At 40.6% G+C, this 22,384-nt stretch overlaps 1 protein-coding gene across 18 annotated transcripts in view; it reads left to right on the top strand.

Moving 5' to 3' along the window:
* SUSD1 (sushi domain containing 1) overlaps positions 1-22,384 on the top strand; it is a 227,771-nt gene that overhangs the window by 52,545 nt on the left and 152,842 nt on the right. For all 18 annotated transcript variants that reach the window (XR_004626538.1, XM_034664264.1, XM_034664267.1 and 15 more), the window contains exons 7-10: positions 596-693; positions 1,293-1,479; positions 15,484-15,590; positions 20,020-20,212. Coding sequence is in view for 17 of the 18 variants with exons in the window: in XM_034664264.1 (XP_034520155.1) it covers positions 596-693; positions 1,293-1,479; positions 15,484-15,590; positions 20,020-20,212 (585 nt within the window). In the remaining variant the exon portion in view is untranslated. The remainder of the gene's footprint in view (positions 1-595; positions 694-1,292; positions 1,480-15,483; positions 15,591-20,019; positions 20,213-22,384) is intronic.

Here is a 22,384-nt window from a genome sequence, read left to right as displayed (position 1 = left end):
TCAGGGCGCAGCTCTGGGCCTCGCTCCATCCTACAGGAGTGGAATGCCAGTGGCATCCAGTGGCTTGCCAGGCCAATCACAGGTTGGAGTTCTTCGCTGTTCTCAAGCGGGTGTCTATCTTTTCTTGTCCTCCAAGTCAGGTAATGGGCCAGGCTCATTCTTTTTTTTTTTTTTTTAATGTTTTTTTATTATATTATATTAGTCACCATACAGTACATCCCTGGTTTCTGATGTAAAGTTCGATGATTCATTAGTTGCGTATAACACCCAGTGCACCATGCAATACGTGCCCTCCTTACTACCCATCACCAGTCTATCCCATTCCTCCACCCCCCTCCTCTCTGAAGCCCTCAGTTTGTTTCTTAGGGTCCATAGTCTCTCATGCTTCATTCCCCCTTCTGATTACCCCCCTTTCTTTATCATTCTTGATGAAGATAAATGGGGTGATTGGCCTGGGGCAGCTTGAATGGCCTGATCTGGTTTCTGAATCAGAGCATGAATGGTGGTTAGCAGAGATGGGAGCTGCACAGAGAAGCTAAGTCATGCCAAAGGCCACTGATGCATTTTGTGAGTAGACTCTCTTTTTCTGTTTTAGAAATAATTGCAGAAATTAGTGATGTATCAGTGTTTAATAACACCTGTGTGAGGTGGCAAATAAACCCAGGAGGCATCGTCTCCAAGACTGTCTACGTGGTAAGTAAAATGCTCCGCTTTTTCCTGCTAGGAACATGACTAGGAGAGACTTCCTTTCATGAGGGCTTCTCCATCTAATTGTCTGATTGTTCTTTTAAAAAGTGATCGGATTTTTGTAAGATATCTGGTTTATTTTATTTTACATTCTGTGTGTAATATATGTGTCACTTGGCGGGGTGTGTGTGTGTGGGCTGTATTTATATGTGGCAGCGTCATGAGCGCCTGTTTCCCAGCACTTGTATCTCACTCCCCCAGAGGAGGCCTGGCAGCATCTGCTTCCTCGGGGACAGGATGCAGCGAGTTCTTCTCAGGTTGTGACTGCCTCCGTGGATGGCTGGTCATTTGTGGGACCCAGTAATACGTCCTCCCTAGAGGGACTCCTCATTTTATGTCACTTCTTAGGGTTTATTGGTTACTGGGCTGGTCAGATTCAGCATCCGAGAGCTGACAGCAGAGGCTGACCGTATTCATCTCCCCTGAGTGCGCGGTGTGGTGTCAAAGGGAAGAGTAGGAGAATGGGACTCAGCTCCACAAAGTCTCTCGGCTGTTTTCACCAGAGTCACGGTGGGTTGGTTCTTTTTTCTTTTCCCCTCCCAAAGATATACATAAAAGGACAACGGTTGCACCCTGTGGAATCAGTTCACGAGGAGACAGTCAACGTGACCACAGACAGCAAGACCCCAGAAGTGTGCCTAGATCTGTACCAAGGCACCAACTACACCGTGAGCATTTCCACCGCCCCTCCCACGCGCTCTATGCCGGCCATCGTTGGGTTCCAGACAGCTGGTAGGTGGAGGTGAAGTCTCATGGCCTCCCAGAAAATGCTGAGCACAGGATGTGGGGAATCATCCTTCAGAAGCAGCTGGGCACAAGAGTTCCTAGTTGCTTTCTGAGGTTGGTAGCCAGGAGGGTGCAGTTCCAGTAGGTCTAGTAGGAGAGATTCCTGTCCTGTTGATGCCAGGCCGAATGAGCACTGATGGGTTGTTTCCCAGCTGGGTCCTTGGTTGAAATGGAAGATAATAAGGCATTTAAAAGAGGAGAACATTAGGTGATGAGACAGTCAATTCTCAATTATCCAGGGCACTAGAGGGTAGCCATGTGACATTGTTGGTAGGAAACACAACAGTCCTTTCTTACTCTTGGCTATGGGGGACGAGGAGCTGGGAGGGTGACTCAGTGGCTTTACATCTAGGATGGAAACTGACCCCAGGCCTGGCTGGGGGTGCGAATCAAGTTGGCAGTGAGTGAGTGGATAGGGAGAGGCAGCCCTAGGATGCAGGAAAGGAGATATTAGGTGAAAAGAGAAGTGGACAGGAAGGAGTTTCAAAAAGTAGTAATAAACCTCATGGCACATATGTGTGTCATGGATTTTTATAATATTGTGACAATTATAATAGTTTTTCATAATTCTCATGATGGGGTGTCAGGAATAATTAAATACCTTATAAGCGAATCTCAAAAAGCCATTGGTGTCATTTATTATTTTGGGTGACTTGAGGCAGTTCTCAGCTAGCTGTCTGATGTCCCACTTAAAAGGTGCCTGGGTCTCCAGGTATTCCTGTCACCAGGAACTGGGAAGTGACATGGATTTGGCAGAAATAATGAAATAGTCTGCCAATCTTAACAATAGAGAGCCAACTACAAAATTATACAAATTAGGTCTCCAGGGTACTTGTATATAAATAAAACAATATATTGCTTTCTCAGTAAATAATATGTAGGGAAAGGTGTTGTAGAATGAAAATGCAAAATCTTGTTCAAATTAATGGTAAACTGCTATGGATTTATCAGGAATATGTCTTCTTCTTCCTTTTTTTCTTATAAGCTTTTAATTTTAATTCCAGTACAGTTAACATACAGTGTTATATGAGTTTCAGGTGTACAATACAGTGATTCAACCGTTCTCTACATGACTCAGTGCTCATTGTGATAAGTAAATTCATTAATCCCCATCACTTATTTCACCCATCCCCCCACCCACCTCCCCTCTGGTGACCATCAGTTTGTTCTCTGTGTTAAGAGTCTGTCTCTTGGTTTGTCTCCCTCTTTCCCTTTTTTTCCCTTTGCTCATTTGTTTTGTTTCTTAAATTCTACGTATGAAGGAAATCATATGGTATTCATCTTTCTCTAACTGACTTATTTCACTTAGCATAATACTCTCTAGTTCCATCCGTGTCATGGCAAATGGCAAGATTGCATTCTTTTGTGTGTGTGTGTGTGTGTGTGCGCACGCGTGCGCACGGCACATCTTTATTCATTCATCAGTGGATGGACACTTGGGCTGCTTCCATAGTTTGGCTATTGTAAATAATGCTGCTATGAACATAGGGGTGCATGTATCCCTTTGAGTTAGTGTTCTTGCATTCTTTGGGTAAATACCCAGTAGTGCGATTATTGGATCATAGGGTAGTTCCATTTTTAATTTTTTGAGGAATCTCCATCCTGTTTTCCACAGTGACTGCACCAGTGTGCATTCCCACAGTGTGCATGAGAGTTCCTTTTTCTCCACATCCTCTATAGCACTTGTTGTTTCTTGCGTTGTTGATTTTTAGCCGTTCTGACAGGTGTGAGGTGATATGTCATTGTAGTTTTGATTTGAATTCCTGATAATAAGTGATGTTGAACATCTTTCAATGTGTCTGTTGGCCATCTGTATGTCTTCTTTGGAGAAATACCTGTTCCAGTCTTTTGCTCATTTTTTAATTGGGTTATTTGTTTTTTGGGTGTTGATTTGTATCAGTTCTTTATATATTTTAGATACTAATGCTTTATCAGATATATTATTTGCAAGTATCTTCTCCCATTCCATAGGTTACCTTTAAGCTTTGTTGATTGTTTCCTTTGCTCTGCAAAAGCTTTTCATTTTGATGAAGTCCCAGCAGTTTATTTTTGCTTTTGTTTCCTTTGCTTCAAGAGACATATATATCTAGAGAAATGTTGCTATGGCCGATGCCAGAGAAATTACTCTGTGTTCTCTTCTAGGATTTTTATGGTTTCAGGTCTCACATTTAGGTCTTTAATCCATTTTGAGTTAATTTTTGTGTATGGTGAAAGAGAGTGGTCCAGTTTCATTCTGCATGTTGCTGTCCAGTTTTCCCAGCACCATTTGTTGAAGAGACTTTTTCCCGTTGCATATTGTTTCCTGCTTTGTCAAAAGATTAATTGGCCATGTAATTGTGGGTTTATTTCTGGGTTTTCTCTTCCGTACCATTGATCTGTGTGTCTGTTTTTATGCTAGTACCATACTGTTTTGATCACTACAGCTTTGTAATAAAACTTGAAGTCTGGAATTATGATACCTCCAGTTTTTTCCTTTTCCAGATTGCTTTGGCTATTTGAGGTCTTTTGTGGTCCCATACAAATTTTAGGATTGTTTGTTGTAGTTCTCTGAAAAATGCTGTTGGTGTTTTGATAGGGGTTACATTAAATCTGTAGATTGCTTTGGGTCATATGGACATTTTAACAATATTTGTTCTTCCAATCCATGAGCATGGAATGTATTTCCATTTCTTTGTGTTGTCTTCAGTTTCTTTCATCGGTATTTTATTGTTTTCACCTCTGTGGTTAAGTTTATTCCTAGGTATTTTATTGTTTTTGATGCAATTGTAAATGGGATTGTTTTCTTAATTTCTGTTTCTGCTGCTTCATTATTAGTATATAGAAATGCAACAGATTTCTGTATGTTGATTTTCTATCCTGTGATTTTACCAAATTCATTTATTAGTTTTAGTTGTGTTTTGGTGGAGTCTTTAGGATTTTCTATATATAATGTCGTTTCATCTGCAGATAGTAAAAGTGTGCTTCTTCCTTACCCATTTGGATGCCTTTTATTTCTTTTTGTTGTCTGATTGCTGTGGCTAGGACTTCCAGTACTATGTTGAATAAAAGTGGTAAGAATAAAAGTGGTGAGTTCTTGACCTTAGGAGAAAAGCTCTCAGTTTTCCCGCATCAAGTATGATGTTAGCTGTGGGTTTTCCAGATAAGACCTTTATTATGTTGGGGTATGTTCCCTCTAGACTTTTGTTGAAGGTTTTTTTTTTTTTTTTTTTATCATGAATGGATGTTGTATTTGTCAAATGCTTTTTCTGTGTTTATTGAAGTGATCATATGGTTCTTATCCTTTCTCATTTCACATTGATTGGATTTGTGAATATTGAGCTACCCTTGCATCCTGGGAATAAATCCCACTTGATCATGGTGAATGATTATCTTAATGTATTGTTGGATTCAGTTTGCTAGTATTTTGTTGAAGATTTTTGCATCCGTGTTCATCAGAGATTTTGGCCTGTAGTTCTCTTTCTTTTGTGGTGTCTTTATCTTACTTTGGTATCAGGATGATACTGGCCTTATAGAATGAATTTGGAACTTTTCCTTCCTTTTCTATTTTTTGGAGTAGTTTGAGAGAATAGATGCCAATTCTTTAAATGTTTGGTAGAATTTGCCTGTGAAGCCATCTGGTCCTGGACTTCTGTTTGTTGGGAGTTTTTTGATTACTGATTCAGTTTCTTGGCTGGTTATTGGTCTGTTCAAATTTTCTTTTTGTTCCTATTTCAGTTTTGGTAGATTATATGTTTCTAGGAATTTATCCATTTTTTCTAGGTTGTCCAATTTGTTGACATATAGTTTTTCATAATATTCTTTTCCAACTGATTGTATTTCTGTGGTGTTGGTTATTTCTCCTCTCTCATTTGTGATTTTGTTTGAGTCCTCTCTCTATATCACTCTTTTTTTTTTTTCCTGAGTCTGGCTAGAAGTTTCTCAATTTTGTTGATCTTTTCAGAGAACCAGTTCCTGGTTTCATTAATCTGTTCTATTGTTTTCGGTTTCTATATAATTTATTTCTACTCTAATCTTTATTATTTCCTTCCTTTTGCTGGGTTTAGGTTTTGTTTCTTATTCCTTTTTTTTTTGCTCCTTTAGGTGTAAGGTTAGGTTTTTATGTGAGATTTATTTGCTTCTTGAGGTAGGTCCGTACTGCCCTAAACTTCCCTCTTAGAATCCTTTTTGTTTGGGCGCCCAGGTGGCTTAGTTGGTTAAGCATCTGCTTTTGGCTCAGGTCATGATCTCAGGGTCCTGGGATGGAGCCCTGCATTGAGCCCCACATTGAGCCCCGCATCGGGCTCTCTGCTCAACAGGAGTCTGCTTCTCTCTCTCACTTTCCCTCTGTGCTCTCTCTCTTTCAAATAAATAAGTAAAATCTTTTAAAAAATCATTTTGCTGCACCCCAAAGATCTTGGATTGTTGTGTTTTCATTTTCATGTAATTCTTTATTTCTTCTTTGATTTCTTGGTGGACCTCTTCATTGTTTAGTAGCATATTATTTAACCTCCACTGTATTCGTGGTCTTTCCAGATTTTTTCTGGTGATTGACTTCCAGTTTCAAAGTGTTGTGGTCAGAAAAGATGCATAGTATGACTTCGATCTTTTTGAATTTGTTGAGACTTGTTTCATGGCCTAATATGTGGTCTGTTCTGGACAATGTTCTGTGTGTACTTGCAAAGAATGTGTATCTGTTGTTTTAGGATGGAATGTTCTGAATATATCTGTTAAATCCATCTGTTCCAGTGTGTCATTCAAAGCCACTGTTTCTTCGTTGATTTTCTGCATAGATGATCTGTCCATTGATGTAAGGAGGATGATAAAGTCTCTTACTATTATTGTATTACTATCAGTTAGTTCCCTTATGTTTGTTATGAGTTGCTTTCTGTATTGGGTGATCCCATGTTGGGTGCATAAATACTTGTAATTGTTTCATTGTCTTTTGGATTGTCCCTTTTATTATTATATAGTGTCCTTCTTTGTCTCTTATTACAGTCTTTGTTTTAAAGTCTATTTTGTCCCACTGCACCTGGGTGGCTCAGTCAGTTGAGCATCTGACTCTTGATTTCAGCTCAGGTCATGATCTTGGGGTCGTGGGATAGAGCCCTGCATTGGGCTCCACACTCAGCAGGGAGTCTGCTTGGGATTCTCTCCCTCTGCCTGTGCTCTCATGTGCTCTCTTACCCTCTCTCTCTTTCTAAAATAAATAAATAAATAAATCTTAAAAAATAGTCTATTCCATCACATATGAGTATTACCACCTCAGCTTTCTTTTGACATCCATTTGCATGATAAGATGTTTCTCCATCTCCTTTCTATAGGTCTGAAATGAGTCTCCAGTAGGCAACATACAGATAGGCCTTGTTTTTTAATTCATTCTGACACCCTGTCTTTTTTTTTTTTTTTAAAGATTTTATTTATTTATTCGACAGAGAGAGAGATAGCCAGCGAGAGAGGGAACACAAGCAGGGGGAGTGGGAGAGGAAGAAGCAGGCTCATAGCAGAAGAGCCCGATGTGGGGCTCGATCCCACAACGCCAGGATCATGCCCTGAGCTGAAGGTAGATGCTTAACCGCTGTGCCACCCAGGCGCCCTGACACCCTGTCTTTTGATTGGAGCTTAGTCTGTTTACATTCAAAGTAATTATTGAGAGATAACTATTTATTGTCATTTTGTTACTTGTTTTGTGGTTCTTTTTGTAGTTTTTCCGGGGGAATATGTCTTTTTATTTTATTTTATTTTCATATTTTTTAAAGATTTTATTTATTTATTTGAGAGAGAGAAAGCTCAACAGGCAAAGTAGAAGCTAGACGGAGATGGAGAAGCAGACTCCCCACTGAGCAGGGAGCTTGACGTGGGGCTCCATACCAGGACCCTGAGATCATGACCTGAGCCAAAGGCAGATGCCCAACCGACTGAGCCACCCAGGTGCCCCAGAATATGTCTTTTTAAAAGACTTTAAACGTATGTGTCATTATTCAGTCAGAGTAACAGCTTGCTGTTCAGTGTCAGCTGTTTTTACTGATATCCAGTTACCTCTGCAAGGTAATTTCCCCCTGGGAAAAGGATGGTGGTCTTTGGGGTCAGACAGACTTGGTTTTGCATCTTAACTCTGCATTGAAGAGTTAGGTGACCATGGCTGGGTTTTTTAAATGTCTCCAGAGCTCTTTCCTCTTTCTGAAATTTTAAGTGGAATTGGATTAAACTTGGAAGTCAATTTAGTGAGAGCTGGGGTTTATGTGGAGCCATCCCAGCTGGGAAAAAAGCACGTTTCTACATTTACTCAATATGTACTTAATTTTATCTTTCCTGTTTATATATGCATTGTTGCATTCTCTTCCTCTAGAGTCTGTGCATTTGGTGATCTGATCTCATTTAAACTTTACACTAGTTCTCTTAAAATGAATTGGGAAGTTTTCCATATTCTTTTATGCTCTGGAAAAGTTTTTATCACTTTGGAGTTATTGCCTTCCTTTTAAAGTTGGACACATTTGCTCGTAAGATCATTAAGTTTCATGCCTTTTGGGAGGTAAGTCTTTGATAACTTTATTAATTTCTTCTGTGATTTTCTTTTGATCTGTTTATGTTTCCTACATTTTCTTCAGTCAATTTTTATAGCTTGTATTTTCCCAAAAAAAGTGTTGATTTGGTTGGGATTTTAAATATATTGGCAGAATGTCATATGGGATATTCGTTTACAACTGCTCTGAGGTTACAGGTTATGCAACCCCAGGTTATTCTGATTCCTAAGTTTGGTTTTCTCTCTCTTCTAAAAAATTGATTAGCTTAGCTTGAGTTTTCTGTCTTATTGCTGTTTCTTTCCCCAAAGAATAAACTCTTGGGTTTTTAAGTGTTTTTTTCTATCTCATTAATTTCTCCCCTTAGTTTTATTACTTTTTTCTCCTCAATTTTCTTAAGTTGGTTATATTGTTCTATTACTAAATTCTTGAGTTGAATGCATAATTCAACTCATTTCCATTCTTCCTTGTTTGATAATAAAAGTCTTGGGGCGCCTGGGTGGCTCAGTCATTAAGCGTCTGCCTTCGGCTCAGGGCGTGATCCTGGCGTTGTGGGATCGAGCCCCACATCAGGCTCCTCTGCTGTGAGCTTGCTTCTTCCTCTCCCACTCCCCCTGCTTGTGTTCCCTCTCTCGCTGCCTGTCTCTATCTCTGTCAAATTAAAAAAAAAATCTTAAAAAAAAAAGTCTTAAATGCTTTTGGACTTGAGCATTGGCAGAATTCTTTAGGCATTGATACATATTCTCTTCATCCCTACTTTCAAGGCAGGATATAATTGTTCTTCTGATTTTCTCTTTGATTGGAGAATTATTTATGAGTGTGTTAATATATGTTCTCTTTATGTTTACTTTCAAAGCATTACATAATTGCTTTTTGATTTCCCCATTGATTGAGGGATTAATTACAAGTGAATTATACAAATGGTAGGTTTTCTTTTTTTTTTAACATTTAATTTGCTGTTAATTTCTACTTTTATTACATTTTGGTATTTTTAGGGGGATTTATTGTCATTTTCTTGGGGCTTATTGTTTGGGAAAGTTTTGTGATAACAAGGTAGTACATTTGCTTGTCAATAGAGTAAGATGTAGTCTTCAGTCAACTCTGTTACTAAAGGTATTCAGGACTTCTGTTTGTTGTTGGTGGTGGTTTGTAGATACTTGGATTGCCATTTTTCTCAGTTTCTCTCAGAAATTCTAATTGTTTGGATTCACACATTTTGAGTTAACGATATTTGTCCTCATGACTGATGTCTTAATTGTAGATTCTAACTTTCATTAGTAACAAATGGCTAATTTTATCCTATTTAATATTTTTTGCCTTGACTTACAGTTTGATAGCAATATTGGTTTTCTTGATTTCTTTCTACATCTATTTGCATAATATGTCTTGCCCACTTTTGTTCTTTTTAAATTTAAAAAATTTTAATTTCAGTGTCGTTAAGATACAGTGTTGTATCAGTTTCAGGTGTACCATACAGTGATTCAGCAGTTCCAGGAGGCAGTATATGTTGTGAACCTTTTTGAGAAAAGTTTTGTCTTTAAGTAGATAAGTTCAGCAATTTACATTTAGTGTTCTTTGTGATATGATTTTCCTTTCTTCTGCCACCTTGTTTCTTTTCTCCTGTTGCTTTGCTCTGTCCATTGTTTTCTATCTTTTTGCTACACAGATTTTCTTTTTCAGTGATTCAAACAGTATAGGTTTCTTAAATTCTGTATTACACATTAAAAAACAAACAAAATGCTCTTGGAATGTGTTTTTCTCTGATTACCGGTGTTCAGACTGAAATAATATTAACTTCTTCCTGAGTAAGATAAGGAAGTTAGGGCCTCCTCGGGGGCTCAGTCAGTTAAGTGTCTGCCTTCGGCTCAGGTCATGATCCCAGGGTCTTGGAATCAGCCCCTTCGGGCTCCCTGCTCAGCAGGGAGGCTGCTTCTTCCTCTCCCACTCCCCCTGCTTGTGTTCCCTCTCTCGCTGGCTGTCTCTCTCTCTGTCAAATAAATAAATAAAATCTTTAAAAAAAAAAAAAAGATAAGGAAGTTAGCATTCTCTACTTCCTTTTTTCCCTTCCCCTCTTGTTTCCTTTATGTTATTGGCTTAATACAGCATTTTGTTGCCAGCTTCTTATTTTTAATTATTTTTTAACTTGTATTGCATCTTTAAAAAATTATTTTTATATTGATTTATAGCAATATTTATAACACTTAAATAGGTATATATTTTAACAGTTTCATAGCCCTTTCATACTAAAGTTTCTCTATTTTATTCTCTATTTTTATTTCACTGCACAATGATTTCTTTATTTTTATTTATTTTTTTAAAAGATTTTTATTTATTTATTCGACAGAGACAGAGAGACAGCCAGCGAGAGAGGGAACACAAGCAGGGGGAGTGGGAGAGGAAGAAGCAGGCTCATAGCGGAGGAGCCTGATGTGGGGCTCGATCCTATAACGCCGGGATCACACCCTGAGCCGAAGGCAGATGCTTAACCGCTGTGCCACCCAGGCGCCCCTGCACAGTGATTTCTATCTTCTCCTTACCAAGGAATGGGATACTTTCTGAGCCCATGATTATGTGAGAATGTCTTTTTGCTGTCTTCAGGTGTAAATAAGAGCTCAATTGAAGATAAAATCCTTGGTCCATAACTTCTGTTGTTAAAATTCTGAGGCATTTCACATTGATTTTGGGAATTTAAACTTTTGAAAGAGAATATGAAGAAGGTGTGATTTTTTTAGAAAAAATCCTATTATAGATAATCTGATTTTTAAGCCTTGATATCACAGAGGCTTTTTTTATGTGTGAAACTCAAGACGAATTATTTATTCATGCACATGTTAAGTGTTTATTGACCACTTGTGTGTTTGACATTACTTTAGGCATTGGGAATTCAGTAGCGAATGAGATAGAAAAATCACTTTCCTCATGAAAACCAATCAGGTGTGATATAAATGTTACTGTTTTTCACTAAATTTTCTTAGTCCTCTGAGAGTTTTTCGATCTTCAGATTTTGGTCCATTTGATGTAGTTTGAAGAGGTGGGGTTCGGAGCCAGTGCTGTTTTTATTAAAGCTCGGGGACAGGACCTGTGGGCAGAAAGAGCTGCATTGGGGTTGTGACGGGTGGCTGATTATATACTTTCCAGTTGGGAGGGGGTTAGGGATACCACAAGCCTCCAAAGTATTTTGGAAACAAGGCTTCCAGGATCCTGAGGGGACTAGTTATTGTTAGGAGAAGGTTATTTATTACTACCTAGTAAACCCTTAGTCATGAGACCCTTCAGATGTATATCAGTGGGCCATATGCTTGGGGGATGATTGCTCACATGTATCTTGGTGGGGTAGAGATAAAGGAAGTTTCCAAAGGAATGTATGTGTTCAAGGAGACTCACAGATGGGGGTGGGGGGCAGTTGGGCTAAGATTGCCTTTTGCCTTTAGCAAAGTGTCAACATCCAGGCAGCTGAGCTCCCAGGGGAAGGTCACTCGAGCTGTTTCAAGGACTTGTCAATGGGCTCTAGACAGTAAGGAAACAATTCTTTCTTTTGCATTTGTTTCCCACATCACGTTTACACATTAGAAATAGTTTCTTTCATGAAATCTCTGATTGTTGCTTTTTTTTTCCATTTGGTATTTTGGCTCATTACATGCTCCTGTATGGAATTCCTTGTTTGTCTGCCCTGGTCTTCACTCTTTCCCTTTTTATATCCCTGCCTTTTTCCTCTGCCTTCTGTGAGAGTGCAGTGGGTTTAATCTGTATAGACATTTATGCGTATGTGCATCGACCTTTCTGGCCTTCTCTATTTCTAATGCATGTTATATTTTGTTGTTGGACTTGCATTTCCTTGTCTCATCTAGTTCCTTTTTTTTTTTTTTTTAAAGTCAGCTCTACGCCCAAGGTGGGGCTTGAACTCATGACCCCAGAATCAAGAGTCACATGCTGTATGGACTGAGCCAACCAGGCACCCCTCATCTAGTTCCCTTTTTATTTCTGCCTCTTTCAACCAGTTTCCTCTCTTGCATTCTCTTATTAACTCATCCTTTATCTGTTTTAATGCATCTTCAAAATTTTTTACTGAAAATGCAAAAAAGATGTTGCCTAATTTTACTATTACTTTGCTCAATATATATTTTTTCAAAATAATATTCATTCTTTGCCTCTTAGGCACAATCTTCTTTGTAGAATCATTTCACAGGCTTTTCTTTTTCTTTTTTTGCTTCTAGATTACTTATTGTTAGAATATAAAAGTTTTATCTAGGTTTGATATTTCATAATAAAATGGATGACATTCTCTCTCTCTTTTTTTTAAAAGATTTTACTTATTTATTTGACAGAGATAGAGACAGCCAGCGAGAGAGGGAACACAAGCAGGGGGAGTGGGAGAGGAAGAAGCAGGCCCATAGCGGAGGAGCCTGATGTGGGGCTCAATCCCATAACGCTGGGATCATACCCAGAGCCGAAGGCAGACGCTTAACCGCTATGCCACTCAGGCGCCCCATGACATTCTCTTTAATCTTACTTTTTATTGGATGATATTACTGTGCTTATATCAGGTCTCATCTTGAAGGATTTACTGCTGATTGGATAATTCAGCGTCCTTCTGAGAGCAGCTAGCTGTGAGAAAGCCCACTTCCCTGGGCTTTATTTCTGAGCACTTTTTTTTTTTAAAGATTTTATTTATTTATTTGACAGAGGGAGAGAGAGAGACAGCCAGTGAGAGAGGGAACACAAGCAGGGGGAGTGGGAGAGGAAGAAACAGGCTCCCAGTGGAGGAGCCCGATGCGGGGCTTGATCCCAGCACCCTGGGATCACACCCTGAGCCGAAGGCAGATGCTTAATGACTGAGCCACCCAGGCTAGCCCCCCCCCCTTTTTTAAAAGTAGGTTCCACACCCAGCGTGGAACTGAACACAAGGCTTGAACTCATGACCCTGAGATCAAGACCTGAGTCGAGGTCAAGAATCATACACTTAACTCACTGACCTACCCAGGTGCTCTTATTTTCTGAGCACTTTGCTATCCTTTTTTAAAAAGATTTCTTATTTATTTGAGAGAGAGTACAAGGGGAGGGGAGGAGAGGCAGAGGGAGAGAATCTTCAAGCCGACTCCCTGTCAAGTGCAGAGCCTGTGGGAGGGTGCAGGAATGTGTGCGGGGTAGGGGGCTGGGGGCTGAGGGCGGTGGTGCTGGATCTTACCAACCATGAGATCATGACCCAAGCTGAAACCAAGAGTCCCACGCTTAATCAGCCAAGCTGCCTAAGTGCCCCTCAGCACTTTGCTGCCTTGATTGGTGAAACTGTTGCTCTCAGACAGCATGGTGTTGTCTGACTTCATTATGATGCTATGGTCTACAGAGGCAGGAGAGAACCAAGTCCCTCCTACCCACCCAGGCTCTCTGTCAGGTGGGACCTCTAGGTCCCTACACGTGCCCATAGAAGTCCTTCCATGTTACTGATCTCCAGCATGCTAAGGAGGGACTATTATTATTATTACTAGTAGTAGTAGTCATAGTGGTATATATAGTTTTTACCCTGGCTGCCTATCAGCACTGCTTGGCGCTTTAAAACAAAATACAGACGTGTGTTTGTACCTCAGATCTGCTGTGTCTGGATGATTCTGATATGCAGGTAGGATCAGCAACAATCAGGCTAAATTGTTCTAGATGGAGCATCCATCACTTATTCATCCTGTTGCCGTCCTCACTTCTAACCCCCACCTCTGTGGGCCCCAGTCCTTCCCCAGTTCCTTCCCTGAAGACTTTGAGACCACGCTCCTTTGCTTGAGGGCACGTTATACATCATAGCTCTCAGCGTCTTTCTTTAGTCTGGTCTCCTCCACACGGTGCTAAGCAGAAGGATCTTTGTGTTGATGCCTTATGTATGTCAGCCAACCCTTCCTTCCAACCCAGATGCAAATTTTGACCCATTTTTACTACTCTCAGTCACTTCTGTCAGGATTGGGGGTGGGAAGTGGGAACCAGATGCTTTTGTTGACATTCCATCTTCGTCTGAGTTCAGACTCTCATGGCTGTGAGGGAGCCAATCATACAGAGATGGGAGCTGTGCAGACAGAACTTCTGCTTTATGTCTGTTTGAGAACAGACATCCTGCGTGTGGTATTTCTTACATACATATGTTTGGTGTGCCTGAAAATCATATGCAAACACGTAGCAATTGTTGTTTCTGATGTTGTTATGAAATCTTTAAAAGTTGTGAAGATAAAGGGGAACCCATGTGATAGGTCTTCAAATTCTCTCTTGTAACCATATTTTTACATTTTCCAGTTATAGCTAAGAATATTTTCCCCCAGCTAATTGCCTTGTGTTGCATGTGTGCGTGATATGTAATATGCTGTGGACAGTTTTGATTTTGAATAGAATAATTTCTTGTCCTTCTTCCTTCTTAGGGAGCAGAGACTCCCATGGGAGTAATGTAGTTTTCTAGGTAGTTTTACAAAGTTTCTTTCTGATGGACATTTAAACTTTTTCTCATTTGTAGAAAATGTACCGTCTTGTTGGGAAATTTGCTCTTCCTTAAAAATTAGCTGTGGTATTCCTGGACACTCTGTGAGTTTTTCACGCATTAGTAACAAACCTCTTCTTTCTTCATGACTACCTGAAGAAAATAGAACATTGAAGGAATAAATTAGATGCAGGAGGAATGAAATCCTCCCCCTTTTTTAAATCCAGTGGTTGAAGTAAGTCTCCTCTCTGATTATTTTACTATGCCTTCATCCTTACCTGACTAGCTCTTGAAATACTGTCTGCTGTGAAGCAAACATCTTGCCTGGCCATCTCCTTTCTGTTCATCTTCTAGGTTGGAAACACCCACTCAGAGTGCTGATCCATAGTCTTTGACTTTTATTCACCTTTTCCTTATTCTCAGACTTTCTAGGTGTTGACATGCTTACCTTCAGGACATCTAACATATGGGCTATCCAAGTGAAAGGATGAACTTTCTAAAAATATCACAGCTTGATTAGTTTATGGTGATTTTAAAAAAGACGTTATTTATATATTTGAGAGAGAACGAGAGCAAGAGAGAGCATGAACAGGGGCGGGGAGAGGGAGAAGCAGGGAACCCGATGCAGGACTCGATCCCGGGATCCTGTGATCACGACCTGAGCTGAAGGCAGAAGCTTAACTGCCTGAACCACTGAAGCGCCCCTGGTTTATGGTGATTTTTAAATATGAACTATTTCATCTGTTTCTCTCAGTACCCTGTGATGTCAGAAAAGCAAACTGGATTACTTGGTTCACAGAGAAGAACACGGAGGATTGGAGGGGTTAACTGACTTAGCGACGGTCATGCAGTTAACTTATAGAGCCAGGACTTGTAGCCGGACGGGTCGCTCTTGCTGTTAAACACCTTGTTGGCTCTTGTAAGATGTCAGAGTTTCAACTGTACTTAGCTAAGATATGTTTTGCTAAGATATGCAACCTTTCCGTATGTTTTATCTTTTAGAAGATGTCTTAGAAGATGATGGAATTTTCAATATTTCAGTATTCAGTGAAGCTTGTTTGAAACTGAACAGGCACCCTAGGAAACTTGGATCAGAACAAATGTACCAAGTAAGAAGACCTTTCATGTTATCTGTCAAAGTATTACGTCACTTAAAAATTTGGCGGCTCTCCAAGTGAGGATCCAAAGTATTTAAAAACACGAATGGCATGAACTCCTAGACAGTTTGATTTTTCTCTAGAGTTGGATGTGAGATGGATGCCACGCTGGGGGCTAAAGTGGAGGAAGACACTCTAGTGGGTGACTTGCTATCGGTTTCCCTGTCTGGTATTTCACATGTATGTATTACATTTTATTTTAGGGCATTTTATAATTACGGCTGATTCTGTCATCAAATTCACACTGGCTTGTAGATTTTTAAGAAACTCATTGCATGGCTATTGGTCCTCATTTAACTTGATTTTTTAAAAAATCACACCTCTCAAGTAAAATGATTCTTAAATCCAGGTCCGAACTGATTCATTATTTTGTGTCACTTTTAGTGCCTGGCAAATCTTCTGGCAGAGTAGACTAAGTATTAAATTAAAGTTCATTCATTCATTCATTAGCCATTTATCAAAAGAATATCATGTATCAGGACCTGTAACTTTCAGTTCACCCTGATGTAAATACACCAGTAAACGACAGTGTGGTATAATGAGTGCTTTGATAAAAGGTAAATAAATGGGGGATTGCGTGCATGTGTGTATGTCCAGGTAGGGTTTTTTGTTTTTTGTTTTTAGCAAGAAGCAAGGACTGTGCCAAATCATAGAGAATGAGTGGGACTCAACCAGATCAAAGATGTGGGGTGATGGTGAAGAAGGGCACTGTGGGCAAGCAGAGAAGCATCTTGAACATTAGGGAACATGGTTCTCTTAGGGAACAAAGAAAGCAAGGGAGACTAGGAAGAGATGAGGTAAAAACCTGAGCAGGACCCTGTAATTTGGAGTTTGGATCATATTTTGATGTCTCTGTGGAACCCCTGAAGGATTTTCAGCAGGTGAGCCAAATATTCCAGTTTTCATATTTAGAAGGAACCCAGGGGCTAGAAACATATTCAGGTACCCAGATAAAGTTTAGATGATTTTAAAAAATAGGTATAGAAATAAATGGTTCTGGGACAATTGGTTGACTACTTGGTTAAGAAAATAAATGATTCTTTGCATTTACACTAAAATGATTAAAGAGTTAAGTCAGAAAAAAAAGTAGTTTTTTAATACGTTTAAGATTCATTTAAGTAGGGGAGTCTGGGTAGCGCAGTCCTTAAGCGTCTGCCTTCGGCTCAGGGCGTGATCCCAGAGTCCTGGAATCGAGCCCCACATCGGGGTCCTCTGCTAGGAGCCTGCTTCTTCCTCTCCCACTCCCCCTGCTTGTGTTCCCTCTCTCACTTGCGGTCTCTCTCTGTCAAATAAATAAAATCTTAAAAAAAAAAAAGATTCATTTAAGTAACGTGGAAAGCACTCTTCACAAGTTGATTGGAAAATGTGAACATTCAAAGACAGTTTACAAAAGAGGATATATCTCTCTCTATATATATACACACATATATATGTGTGTATATATATATATAGCCAAAACACACATGAACACGTTATACCTCACTAGTAAGAAAAAAAAGAAAAAAAAATTAAACCACAAGCTACCATGATTCTTCTATAATCATAGATTACAGTTTTTTTTTTTTTTTGAGGGAGAGAGCACATGTACAAGGCGGGGGGAGAGGCAGAGGAAGAGGGAGAGAATCTTAAGCAGGCTCTATGATAGGCACATGGACTTGATCTCACAACCCTGACACCATGACGTGAGCCGAAAACAAGAGTCAGACGCTTAACCGACTGAGCCGCCCAGGCGCCCCAAGCACAGAGTACTGTTACCTACAGTGGCTGGCCAGTTAAACTGACATGACTTTTCTGGAATAGTTATTTCTTATTTGTTAGCCTCAGTAAATTTTTGGAAATAAGCTGTAATTAATTAAGCAGACATATACCAAAAGATTAAGCTGTTCCTTGAAGCTTTGTTTATAGTAGGGGAACTTGGAAACAACTTAAATGTTCACCAGGAGGGATTTGGCCAAATAAACCATCACACATTCACCTGACAGAGCCCTGTGCAGATATAAAGTATGTCATACCTCATACTGAATAACACTTGCTGCTGTTGACCAGTATTCCTGTTGAAACGGTCTCTGTTTCTCCTATCATTTTGTCCCCTCTCTAGCTCTCCATCCTAGCATTCCCTTCCTCTGCCTGTCCCTTAAATCTGAACACCCTCAAGGTTGTACATTGCCCGTTCTCTTGTTCTGTACCTCTCTTTAGGCCATCTTACCCAGTCTCTTTACTTCCTTCACTGTCTCTATGCTCGTAAGTCCTAAATCTGTCTCTCCAGGCCTCATCTGTTCTATAAACTCTAGGCCCATACTCCCTGATTAACTTTTTGTGTTCTTTTTCGCACTGTGTCTTCACATATGTGACTCTCCCGCCAGCAATGCCCCTCCTTCCCTTACCCTACCTGGCTGACTCCTGTTTATCCGCAAGGCTCAGCTCGGTCATCTCCCCTGGGAGGAAAGCTGACCCTCTGCCCCAAACATTGTCCCTGCTGGCTGAATTGTTTTTCCTGTCTGCAGCTCACCTGGTTAATGCTAATGTCTCCTTGGGTTCATGATTTAGATAGGGAAGCTTTCCCTGATCCCCAAAGAGGAGGGTTAGGTGTCCCTCCTGAGTGTTCCTACTGCCTCATGCCTCATGGATTCTAACACTTATCCCTGGGTATTTTGTTTGCCTGGAGACTAATCTGTGAATTCCTTGAGTTTAGGACCTGTACCTTATTTGCCATTGTATACCCAACACTATATACTCTGTATATCTATTTATAGAATGAATTAATGACAGCAAAAAAAACTTCACAATATATATATATATTTAAAGATTTTATTTATTTGACAGAGATAGAGACAGCCAGCGAGAGAGGGAACACAAGCAGGGGGAGTGGGAGAGGAATAAGCAGGCTCATAGCGGAGGAGCCTGATGTGGGGCTCGAACCCATAACGCCGGGATCACGCCCTGAGCTGAAGGCAGACGCTTAACCGCTGTGCCACCCAGGCGCCCCTTCACAATATATTTTTAAATAAAATAATTCTACTATAAAATCATGCATACAGTGAGATTTAAAGTTTGTAACCAGAGAGTTATTTTTTGTTTGTAGACTAAACCATACGGAGTTTAGGATGAAACTGAGTTTGTAGAAAAATTGTCTACGTAGTTGTGAGGTCTTTTCCGCAGACGGCAGCAACCTAAGTGTAGAACTGGGGAAGCCAAACATCTGGATTGAGCCCGTGTGTTTCAGGTTTTCTAGAATGGGTGAAATTGAGAACAGAGGGGCAAGGGCATTGAGGGTGTCAGGCAAGAGAATAATGAAAGTGATAGGGTACCTGAGAGCTGGGGAAGATGAGGATGGGAGTGAATTTGGGTAGAAGATCTCAAGTGAGGAAATCTTGGGGGAGTTCTTGACAGAGATCAGGCATAATGGATGAGTGGGCCAGAGGAATAGGAGATTGTGAGATCTTGAAGCTGCTCTGAGGTTGACACAGCCTGGGGTGTGGCCGTGGATATGAGTAGCTAAAGTGGAGCGGAGGAACTTCGTAGCCTTGAGCTCAAGGATCTCTGAGGCCAAGTTTTGACGGCTTGTCTATAAGGACATTTTCGTTACCCAAGAGAACGCTAGAAATTGGGAGAGAGAGGAAAATCCCAGTGAGCCACGTGTCAGGGTCTTGGAAGACTGTGGAAGAATGACAGTGGTGAGGAGGGATCAAGGGCGGCCATAGCCCATGACATGAGCATCAAAAGAAATGCTAAACACAGATATGTCCACCTGTAACACACGGATTGATCAGGGGTCAAGCATATTCCTTCCGGGACCTTAACATATTTTTTTCCCTTATAAGTCCCTATATTATACATACATCTTGGGTTGGCAATGGATAGAGTATTATGGGTTAATATCATGCACGATGAATCCGTGGACCAAAAACACTTTTACCAGAGCTCTCGTAGGAAGGACCAAGTGAAGCACCATTGCACAGTTGCTTTGAATACATAATTGGGAGCACCATTGCACAGTTGCTTTGAATACATAATTGTTTCATGTGGCTTATCAATGGATTCTTTATGAATGAGAAGAAATTAAAAGAATTTTGCCCCATAGCTCCAGTGCCATCTTCTTTCCTTGGGAGGGCATCAGGGGTTCTCTTAGAATAGCCTACATTTTGTTCATCTGAGATGCAGTTACGCATTTTAAGCTTTGTCCTGTAGCTGGTGGAAGGGGACGTTGAACAGGATAGGGAGGGTAGACTTGTAAAGTCCATCCCCAGTGTAGCGAGCTATTGTGTTACAAAGAATTCTAATAGCATGCACCTTCTTGCTTTATCTCTGTTTTGCTTATAATCTAGATATCTGCAAGCCAGCAGAAAATTTAATGTAATGCTTTCTTTTAATCTCTTGACAGTTTAAAGTTCTGGGTCAAAGGTGGTATCTGAATAATTTTTATCATGCAACATCATTTAACTTCACAACGAGGGAACGCGCTCCAGTGGTGTGTTTAGACCTGTACCCAGCAACTGATTACACAGTGAATGTCAGTCTCCTGGGAACTTCTGAGCAGCACTCAGCGCAAATAGTGCTGACAACTGCACCAGGAGGTGAGTGTGCGTGTCTCTCCGATTTATGTCTCAGGGCAGGTGAAATATGTAAATTGCACAATGTGGGGGACTGTAAAGAATACTCATCTGGGAGTCACAAGACTTGTGTTCTAGTTCTAATGACTAACAACTTTTTTCTGGGTTTTAGGGTGCATGACTCTTACCACCCATCCCCTTCCCCACAGGGGTTCTGGCTCATAGTGGGTAGAGACCAAGAATGGACTGTTTAATTTAGGGCTCCCTGATGGTGATGGATTGAAAATACTGTAAGGCTTCTATCTCTTACTCCGGGTTTCAGATCGCTGAGCCCCCAGGGTAATCATTATGGACAAGTAGAACCAAATTCCTGGAGATCAGTGATGTGAGCCGCGCTGTGCTGGCACTGGTGAGACAAAGAAGTCTTATGACTGGACCGTGTCTGAGCACATGAACCTGATATAGAGGACAGTGGCCTCATGAAGGTCAGGCTTCCTAGAAAGGCCATGTGGTCTTGTGAGGAAGCCAGACAGAGGCCAGCTGTATCAACTCCACAGCTCTCTCTGGTAGGAAGGGACACAGAATTTTTTTTGCTCTCTAATCCCTGGGGTTTAATAGACAAATTTAGGGGCAACCAGGTGGAGGGGCTGCCACCTTTGAAGGAAGGCGGTTGAGTAGGTTAGGTCCTGCTCCTGTCTTCCTGATGCTTCTCTCCCGTATTCACCATTGTTCTGAGAAAATAAAAGCAGAATTATGTGATCATTGCCCAACACTGTGAACGTAAGAAATGTCACTAAAGTGTACACTCGGAAGTGGTTAATTTTATGTTGTATGAACTTGACCCCCATTTTTAGAAAACAGCCAACGAATTAACTATGTTCTTCTTGTCTTCTGGGCCTCAGTTACCTTCTGACTGATCTTTACATGCCATAATACAAGTAAATTGTCTAGAATATTGTCCAGCACATAATAATGTTGATGACAATAATAGCTATGTTTATTGAGTACTAAGTATGCGCTGGGCACTGTTCAAAGTGCCTTCTTTGGGTTAGTATCCAAAATATATTTAAAAAACTTATAAAAAACTCAACACCCAAAAACCAAATAAACCAGTTAAAAAATGGGCAGGGGGCGCCTGGATGGCACAGCGGTTGAGCGTCTGCCTTCGGCTCAGGGCGTGATCCTGGCGTTATGGGATCGAGCCCCACATCAGGCTCCTCCGCTATGAGCCTCCTTCTTCCTCTCCCACTCCCCCTGCTTGTGTTCCCTCTTTCGCTGGCTGTCTCTATCTCTGTCAAATAAATAAATAAAATCTTTAAAAAAAAATGGGCAGAAGACATGAATAGACGTTTTTCCAAAGAACACATGCAGATGGCCAACAGACACATTGATAGATGTTTAACATCGCTCATCCTCAGGAAATGCAAATCAAAACTGCAGTGACATACCACCTCATACTGTCAGAATGGCTAAAATCAACGACACAAGAAACAACAGGTGTTGGAGAAGATGTAGAAAAAGGAGAACCCTCCTGCACTGCTTGTGGGAATGCAAACTAGCACAGCCAGTTTGGAGACCAGTTTGGAAGTTCCTCAGAAAGTTGAAAATAGAACTACCCTGCAATCCAGCAATTGCACTACTAGGTATTTACCCAAAGAATGCCAGAATACTAATTCAAAGGGATACATGCACCCCAATGTTTATAGCATTATTTACAATAGTCAAGTTACGGAAGTAGCCCAAGTGTCCATTGATTGATGAATGGATAAAGAAGGTGTGGTATTTATATATGTACACACAATGGAATGTTACTCAGCCATCAAAACGAACAAAATCTTGCCATTTGCAACAACACGGGTGGAGCTAGAGAGTATAATACAAAAAGAAATAAGTCAGTAAGAGAAACCAAATAGTATATGATTCCACTCATATGTGGGATTTAAGAAACAAATGAGCAAAGGGAAAAAGAGAGAGAGAGAGGAATCAAGAAACAGACTCTTAACTATCCAGAACACACTGATGGTTACTAGAAGGGAGGTGGGTGGGGGGGTGGGTTGAACAGGTGCTGGGGACGAAGGAAGGCGCTTGGGATGAGCACTGGGCGATGTATGGAAGTGCTGAATCACTGTATTGTATGCCCGGAATTAAGATGACACTGTATGTTAACTAACCGGAATTAAAAAAAAAAAAAAAAAC

Source organism: Ailuropoda melanoleuca, chromosome 7 (genome assembly GCF_002007445.2).
Source record: "Ailuropoda melanoleuca isolate Jingjing chromosome 7, ASM200744v2, whole genome shotgun sequence".
Lineage (NCBI taxonomy): Eukaryota > Metazoa > Chordata > Mammalia > Carnivora > Ursidae > Ailuropoda > Ailuropoda melanoleuca.
The sequence above is the reverse complement of the archived record's forward strand: the minus strand, read 5'-3'. Positions and strand labels throughout refer to the sequence as shown.